General features: G+C 47.0%; 1 protein-coding gene across 3 annotated transcripts; it reads left to right on the plus strand.

Annotated features, from left to right (window-relative positions):
* The first annotated feature begins 6,905 nt into the window (after positions 1 to 6,905).
* On the plus strand, positions 6,906 to 8,745 carry LOC120968322 (uncharacterized). Of its 3 annotated transcripts, none has more exons than XM_040394983.3 (2): positions 6,906 to 7,706; positions 8,592 to 8,745. In XM_040394983.3, the coding sequence occupies exon 1, from the start codon at positions 7,171 to 7,173 to the stop codon at positions 7,684 to 7,686; it is 516 nt and encodes a 171-aa protein (XP_040250917.1). In that variant the 5' UTR covers positions 6,906 to 7,170; the 3' UTR covers positions 7,687 to 7,706; positions 8,592 to 8,745. The 3 variants fall into 3 exon arrangements, 2 of the variants coding, with proteins under 2 accessions (XP_040250917.1, XP_040250916.1); XR_005762725.3 differs by lacking the exon at positions 6,906 to 7,706 and adding an exon at positions 7,730 to 8,497; XM_040394982.3 differs by lacking the exon at positions 6,906 to 7,706 and adding an exon at positions 7,731 to 8,450.

The raw sequence follows: 8,745 nt of genomic DNA on the forward strand, positions 1-8,745 counted from the left end.
AGTGTTTGAAAGGAGTTTTTCAAAGAAAGACCTCGGTGAAGCTGCTTACATATTGAGCATCAAGATCTATAGAGATAGATAAAGACGTTTGATAAGTTTTTCAATGAGTACATACCTTAACAAGTTTTTGAAGTAGTTCAAAATAGAACAGTCAAAGAAAGAGTTCTTGCCTGTGTTACAAGGTGTGAAATTGAGTAAAGACTCAAAGCCCGACCACGGCAAAAGATAGAAAGAGAATGAAAGTCATTCCCTATGCCTTGGCCATAGGTTCTATAAAGTATGCCATGCTGTGTACCAGATCTATTGTATACCCTACACTGATTTTAGCAAGGGAGTACAATAGTGATCTAGGAGTAGATCACTGGACAGCGGTCAAAATTATCATTAGTGGAATAAGGAAATGTTTCTCGATTATGGAAGTGACAAAAGGTTCGTCGTAAAGGGTTACGTCGATGCAAGTTTTGACACTAATCTAGATGACTCTAAAGTCTCGGTCTAGATACATATTGAAAGTGGGAGCAATTAGCTAGAGTAGCTCCGTGCAGAGCATTGTAGACATAGAGATTTGCAAAATACTTACGGATCTGAATGTGACAGACCCGTTGACTAAAATTATCTCACAATCAAAACATGATCACACCTTAGTACTCTTTGGGTGTTAATCACATAGCGATGTGAACTAGATTATTGACTCTAGTAACCCTTTGAGTGTTGGTCACATAGAGATGTGAACTATGGGTGTTAATCACATGGTGATGTGAATTATTGATGTTAAATCACATGGTGATGTGAACTAGATTATTGACTCTAGTGCAAGTGGGAGACTGGAGGAAAAATGCCCTAGAGGCAATAATAAAGTATTATATATTTCCTTATATCATGATAAATGTTTATTATTCATGCTAGAATTGTATTAACCGGAAACATAATACATGTGTGAATACATAGACAAACAGAGTGTCACTAGTATGCCTCTACTTGACTAGCTCGTTAATCGAAGATGGTCATGTTTCCTAGCCATAGACATGAGTTGTCATTTGATTAATGGGATCACCTCATCAGGAGAATGACGTGATTGACTTGACCCATTCCGTTAGCTTAGCACCCGATCGTTTAGTATGTTGCTATTGCTTTCTTCATGACTTATACATGTTCGTATGACTATGAGATTATGCAACTCCCGTTTACGGGAGGAACACTTTGTGTGCTACCAAACGTCACAACGTAACTGGGTGATTATAAAGGTGCTCTACAGGTGTCTCCAAAGGTACTTGTTGGGTTGGCGTATTTCGAGATTAGGATTTGTCACTCCGATTGTCGGAGAGGTATCTCTGGGCCCACTCGGTAATGCACATCACTATAAGCCTTGCAAGCATTGTGACTAATGAGTTAGTTGCGGGATGATGTGTTACGGAACGAGTAAAGAGACTTGCCGGTAACGAGATTAAACTAGGTATCGAGATACCGACGATCAAATCTCGGACAAGTAACATACCGGTGACAAAGGGAACAACGTATGTTGTTATGCGGTCTGACCGATAAAGATCTTCGTAGAATATGTGGGAGCCAATATGGGCATCTAGGTCCCGCTATTGGTTATTGACCGGAGACGTGTCTCGATCATGTCTACATAGTTCTCGAACCCGTAGGGTCCGCACGCTTAACGTTACGATGACAGTTTTATTGAGTTTTGATGTACCGAAGGAGTACGGAGTCCCGGATGAGATCGGGGACATGACGAGGAGTCTCGAAATGGTCGAGACGTAAAGATCGATATATTGGACAACTATATTCAGACTTCGGAAAGGTTCCGAGTGATTCGGGTATTTTTCGGAGTACCGGAGAGTTACGGGAATTCGTATTGGGCCTTAATGGGCCATACGGGAAAGGAGAGAAAGGCCTCAAAAGGTGGCCGCACCCCTCCCCATGGTCTGGTCCGAATTGGACTAGGGAAGGGGGGCGCACCCTTCCTTCTTTCTCCTTCCCCCTTCCCTTCTCCTACTCCCACAAGGAAAGGAGGAGTCCTACTCCCGGTGGGAGTAGGACTCCCCCCTATGGCGCGCCTCTCCCCTTGGCCGGCTGCCTCCCCCTTGCTCCTTTATATACGGGGGCAGGGGGCACCCCAGAGACACAACAATTGATCCTTGAGATCTCTTAGCGTGTGCGGTGCCCCCCTCCACCATATTACACCTCGATAATACCATTGCGGAGCTTAGGCGAAGCCCTGCGTCGGTGGAACATCATCATCGTCACCACGCCGTCGTGCTGACGAAACTCTCCCTCAACACTCGGCTGGATCGGAGTTCGAGGGACGTCATCGAGCTGAACGTGTGTAGAACTTCGGAGGTGTCGTGCGTTCGGTACTTGATCGGTCGGATCGTGAAGACGTACGACTACATCAACCGCGTTGTGATAACGCTTCCGCTGTCGGTCTACGAGGGTACGTGGACAACACTCTCCCCTCTCGTTGCTATGCATCACCATGATCTTGCGTGTGCGTAGGAAATTTTTTGAAATTACTACGTTCCCCAACAGCTCCACCCCTCCTGCTCTCCCGACGCAAGCGCCTCCTCTCCCCACTACCTCGCTAGGGTTTCTGCCGCCGCCACCCCATCACTCCTTTAGCGCTGGCAATCGAAGGAAGGCTGGCTTATCCGACTGATCTTCTCCTCTCGGTGGCTCCCTCGTAGTAAGGTGCGGCGCTGCTCCTCCCCACGGCAAGGCGGCAGCAAGAGCTGGAAGGCGGGAGGTGCCGAGATCCCTCGTCCCGAGGAAGGCACAGGAGGACGAGCACAACCCGGACGAGATCGATGCGGTCGTCGACACCTCCTCCGACTCATCTCCTTCGTCTTCTGCTATGCGCCTCAACGTCGTCTGCAGGAAAAGAACCTAGCCGGCTCACACACAAGAGGTTGGCGCCTGGCAGTGGAGGTGCAGCAGCGGCCGACGGCTGGATCAGGGCGGGGGCAGAAGGCCGTGGCAAGTCCGGCACCTGTAGGCGGAAACAATAGAGTTGGTGGAGCGACGGATTCGGGCGGGGTCAGCAGTTGAGGGAGGCCCACCGGGTGTAGCTACAGGAGCAGTCCGGGAATCACGGACGCGGATTTTTAGAGCCTGGGCTCATGGACACCTCCTATCCTTACCCTTCAGTATAGCTTTGAGATCTGTGCTGAACAACTAACTTAGTATGTGAAACTTTCTCTTTTTTGTTCCTACCAAATAAAACAACATATGAACATCAAACTTTGCAAGATAGCAAAATATTCTTACTACAATGTGAGAAAAAACTTATACATTTTTTACCGACATAAATATATAAAATGAGATTTCCTTTATTCAAAAATGTTATTTTTAGTATTTATGATGCACGAAAAAATCTGAAAGTTTTTTCCCACATTCTAGTTAGAATGTTTTGTTGTGCTGCAAAGTTTGAAATTCATATGTTGTTTTATTTGAAAGAAACAAAAAAGACAAATGTCCTTACACGAATCGCGATCCAAAGATGGATGGCTAGATAAGGAGGTGCACCTAAGCCTATCCTCTACAGAATATTTTCCCGGGAATGGACGCGGATTTTTAGAGCCTGGGCTCGTGGATACCTCCTATCCTTACCCTTCAGTATAGCTTTGAGATCCGTGCTGAACAACTAACTTACTATGTGAAACTTTTTCTTTTTTGTTCCTACCAAATAAAACAAAATGAAGTTGATGAAAGCCCTGGCACTCGAATCTCAGGTGTGAATTGTGAAGTTGATGACAGCCCTAGCAATCAAATCTCAGGTGTGAATTGTGAAGTTGATGACAGCCCTAACAATCGAATCTCAGGTGTGAATTCTCTCTTGTTTTCCTGTCAAGTTTCAACGCACTATGATATGTGTAACTTGCAGTTTTGATTTGTTCCATTAGGTTTGAACTGCTTTAGTTTCAGTCAAATCAAAATAGTAAAGAGAATAGTAATGACATGTTGACTTTGTGTGCCCTTTAGATAAATTGAGTTCGATGTTATTCTTGGTATTGCATTGACATCGTTCTGGTAGCCATTATAATGTTGGTACAACAAATAGCTTCGACCTCTTCCACTGTTTAGTAGTTTGGCTTCAAGACTCAGATGGCGCTTTTTATTTATGCAGGAAAGATTTCAGTTACACTTAACTGATGTGATTTATGTTGTCTGTCCTTTGGTGCTTGTAGCAATCCTCAGCTTCTTTCTACAACTAATACTTTTATGACTAGAGATCATTATTGGTCTTTGGTCCATTTTTCAATAGGTACAAGAATGTTAGTTAGTAATTTGTACATCACGACTGTGATGGTGCCTTTCTGTTTGGTGATAGATGGGATTTTCTGTGCATTTCACTTTGGTTAGATGAATAGATTGATTGTGATGACTTGTCGGCAATGCATGGCAAGAACAATGAAGTTGCTCCATCTGATAAATAAGAGTCAGAAGATGTAGCTGCTGCCACAGAAGAACTCGTCTTTACTGAAGCACCAGATGAGTCTTGTCGCTTCAGTTAATAGTCTCATGTTTTACTTGTCTGATGGTGGTTATACTATGCCAAGATAGCAATGCTATAAGTTACTCAACATGTTTGTTAACATTGGAATCTCTGTTCCTGTCTAACTGTTGTTTTCTCTGATTGTTTCTTTTAGGATCTGACTTTTATTGATGGGAAGAGTGTAAGTGTGGGATTCATGTTACCAAATCCATTTGATCTTCTGTTTGACGCCGATTCAAAGGCTCCTGATTTGGCACTCCATTGGTTATTTTCATTATGTACCCCATGCTAATGAAAGGCAAGCTCGGCAAACAAATTAAGGTAGATCCCTGCTTTTCGGGTAATTGATATCATTTTGTGTGTTATTTTCCTTCCAGAGTCAGTGTGATGTAGAGTACTGGGTCTTGTACATTGTTACTGTTTCAGATTTTGTAACTTACAGAAGAGACCAGTAAGACTGCTAATTAAGATCTTCCTCCGAACAACTAACGTTTTAAGTTGGAAAGGGATGCCTACCCGCCTTATTTAACATTATCAACATTTGCAAGGATGCGAAGGATTGTTTTCTATGTTGTTCCCTTTTTTGCGTTACACAGCAATCTGGTGATTCTTTTGTGTAGGGAAAACTCTACATGGTACATAATGCGAGGTTTTGGCATACAAGCTGCCATTCTATTTGTTTGTGGAAGTTATTCAGTTGAAGAACCTTTATGCTTGCGATTGACACATCCCCTAGCGCCAGCTTAAGAAGGCACTGTATTTACTACAGCTAGGACTTACTATAAATATTTTCTTAGAGGTTGAAACATCTCTGCGCATCAACTTAAATAGATTCTAGATGCATCCCTTTTAGTTTTGATTCTGCCAGCTTAGGGAAATAAATAATTTTCAGGTTGATACTTTATTTTACATGTGTGGTTAGAACATAGAACTAATGATTTAAGATATTACCAATGCTGAATGAACTTGTTGTAGCTGAAGATTTGCTGGTACCGATTTCCATCCATATATCTTGCGATTCCTTGCTATATTCCCCGGTCTGTTATTCTAACTTTGAAGTGCTCACTATGAATCTATTTTGTTCTGTAATCGATTGCAGGGAGATATGATCTGGGGCGGGCCTGGAGGGGATGCTAACCAGGCTTGAAGAGACAGAGGGAGTGGTGCGGCTACCGCAACGCAGCAAGAACCAAACAGGAGGGTGAGCTTGTTTATTTAATTAACTACTAAGCTCACCATGAGAACATCCTCACCATGAGAACATCCTCTATTACATTCCTGTGTATGCCTGTTATGGGATTTCACTTTGTTTGTATCACTTGAAGATTTAGAGTTTAGGAAATGATGTCTTGTGGTGCAAAAAATGTATAACTTTTGTGAGACTAGCTCTGGAACAAACAGACATGTGATATTTCAAGTGAGACATTTTTCTTCTCTTCCAGAAGAAGAATCGTTTATTAATCATCTGTAAGGAATGATGCCTTTATTTTTTTAAGATGAAAAAAAAAACAGTCGCTTAGAAACATCATGATGATGTGGACCTCGAAATATGTTGGACTACTGAAGCAGTGTACTTTACTAGGTTTGAACTTTGAACACAGTATCCAGCCAGATTGACAAACACAGGCACTCCATGTTTTTTCTTCACACATTGCTTACAAGAATTCCCTTCATATGTTTGAATTGTCAACATTGGCTACAATGAACTCATTTTGAATTGTCAAGGATGTGAAAATGCTCTTATGGAGACACACTTATGAACTCATTTCATCTATTATTCATTTTTTTACAGAATGGACTCATTTCGTTTAGTATTCAACAAGACCATCTTTTATCCATGGACACACCTATGAACATGATTGAATTGTGTTCTTCTTTCATGAAGTGTATTTGTTGGTTTGCGCTGTCATCCATCTGGTAAGACTGACACTTATATGTTAATATAGACCTATTAGCCTGCTATGCCCAATGACTCAACGCTTTGCTACTGCACTTCTGTTAATTGTATTAGTGTTTGAACAACTCGTGCTCCTCTGGGCTGTATATACACCTTCACAAGCACACCAACAGACTCGTGCCCACAGGACGGCGGAGGAGCACATGCGATGCTTATAATAGCAAGTTTTTTTAAATATATTCTCAAACTCATTGAGAGGTTAAAGTCGGCAAAGATGCATATTCATCCGTAGTCAAATAACTTTTATTGTATATAAGTGCCATCAAGGATCAACTTAGACTCACTGACGTGTGTGAGCTAGATAAGTGCGCACATGAACGTCTAGGAGGCGTGCCAATGGCACGCCCCAGCCACTAGTAAATAAATAATAGTACATACTCCTATGGTTTCTTATAAGAGTAAAAAAAATTCAGTTGAGTGGTTTCTCACAAAAGTTGTAGCACCCTCCCCTCACGTGACAGCCGCGTTGATTGAAATGGCAGCGACAGACGACAGACCCAGAATTATTTTTCGTTTCTTGGGGCGGAAGAAGGTGGCTTGGGCCAGAAAGAAGGAAAGAAAGAAAGAAAGAAAGGGAGAGAGGGAGTATAGCTAAGGGAGTGGGGTCGTCAGAAAACTCCTCTGCTGCAGTGCAGACCGATTGGACGCAAGCGCCCACGCCACCCCACCCCACCCCAAACCACACACCCAGGAACTGGTAACCGGCGGCGCGGCGATGCGGAGGGAGCTGCGCCTGTGGCTCGTGCAGCGGACCACGGCGGTGCGCGACACCATGGCCGAGCACCGCGACCGGCTCGACAACCTGCGCATCGCCATCGAGACGGGGAACGCGGGGTGGGCAGCGGACCTGCGCGTGCTCGTGGAGGAGCGGGTCGCGGTGGACGAGGCGTGGGTCGCGCTCAGGGACTCCATGGGGAGCCTGCGGGCCGCCCTCGAGCTGGCCGCCTCGCCCGGCCGCCGGCTCGTCACCTGGGCCGTCGGCAGCCAGGAGCAAGGGTACCTTATGGACGCCATCAGCCGAGGGCAGGTGGTGCAGGGCCGGCTCAAGAGGGTCGACAACGTGCTGCGCGGCATGGCCTCCGTCTTCGCCGGCGACGCCACGCGCCCTGCGCTCCTCGGCGTGGACACCGGCGTCGCCCACCAGCGCATCGTCGACGCCGTCCACGCCTGGGACGACATGCTGCTGTCTGTGGAGCTGGCGGTCCAAGGCCTCGCCGTTATTCCTTTTTAGCCTTTTATTATTATTATTAGGTCGGTAGGCACCCAATTTCCTTCCTCTCCCCTCCCCTCCCCTTTTAATTTCAATTTCTATTGCGGCCGAGAGTTGAGAGGAGAGGTGAGAGATCCAGAAGCCAAGCCAGGGAGGGAGAGAGCCATGGCGGACGCGGCGGCGCAGCTCCACCTGCGTCTCTTGGCCCGCCTAACCCAAGCGATGATGCTGCTGTCCCTGCCGGGCGAGACCCTCATGCACGCCCGGGACCTCCTCGCCGGCTGCGAGCAGCCGTCCGAGGCCCAGATGGCGAGCCACCGGGCGCACGAGCAGGGCGACGCCCGCGTCCTGCGCGTCGTCCTCGCGCACCTCGCCAACTCCGCCGCGCAGTTGGAGTTCACCGAGGACCTCCTCGCGTCCGCGCTCAAGCATGCGCTCGACAGCGGCGCCGCCCCGTCCGCCCTCCCGGTCCTCCCCCGTGGCCAGTCGCCGGATCAGACCGCCGCCGCGCTGCTCGCCCTCCCGCGCCCCCACGCCTCCGACCTCCACCTCGTCCCGGTCTCGGTCCACATCGCATACTCCTGCTCCCGTCTCGCCATCGACCACCACATCCCCTGCTGCGCCGCCGCGCTCCGCCGCTGCGGCCTGGACCCCCCGCCACTGCAGCAGCCGCCGCAGCAGGCCATCGACCGAGCGCGCGCCTACCTGGCCCGGGCATGCGCGCTGGTGGCCGCCGCTCGGGGCCACACCTTCGACGCCGTCCATGCGGACATGACTTAGCATCGGTCCACGACCAGCCCTTCTTCAATCCACCCCTATTTCCTCCTCCTGGGTTCTACTTCTGCATGCGCATCCCATCCATATGTTGCATTGATTCCTGCATCTATCATCTGTCTCACATCAGATCTGATTTCATTTCACTGCAGGTTGATCGATCGATGACAAGCAATGGCAGTCCAGGGGTGGGATCCTAGGCCCTTTGATCCTCCAACTTGATCAATGTTTTGCTTCAGTCTACAGTTATCTACTCTACTTCATTATGCAGTGATTTTGGTTAAGTCTGGACTGGTCAGACTAATA

The sequence above is a fragment of the Aegilops tauschii genome, chromosome 7 (genome assembly GCF_002575655.3).
Source record: "Aegilops tauschii subsp. strangulata cultivar AL8/78 chromosome 7, Aet v6.0, whole genome shotgun sequence".
In the NCBI taxonomy this organism is placed as follows: Eukaryota; Viridiplantae; Streptophyta; class Magnoliopsida; order Poales; family Poaceae; genus Aegilops; species Aegilops tauschii.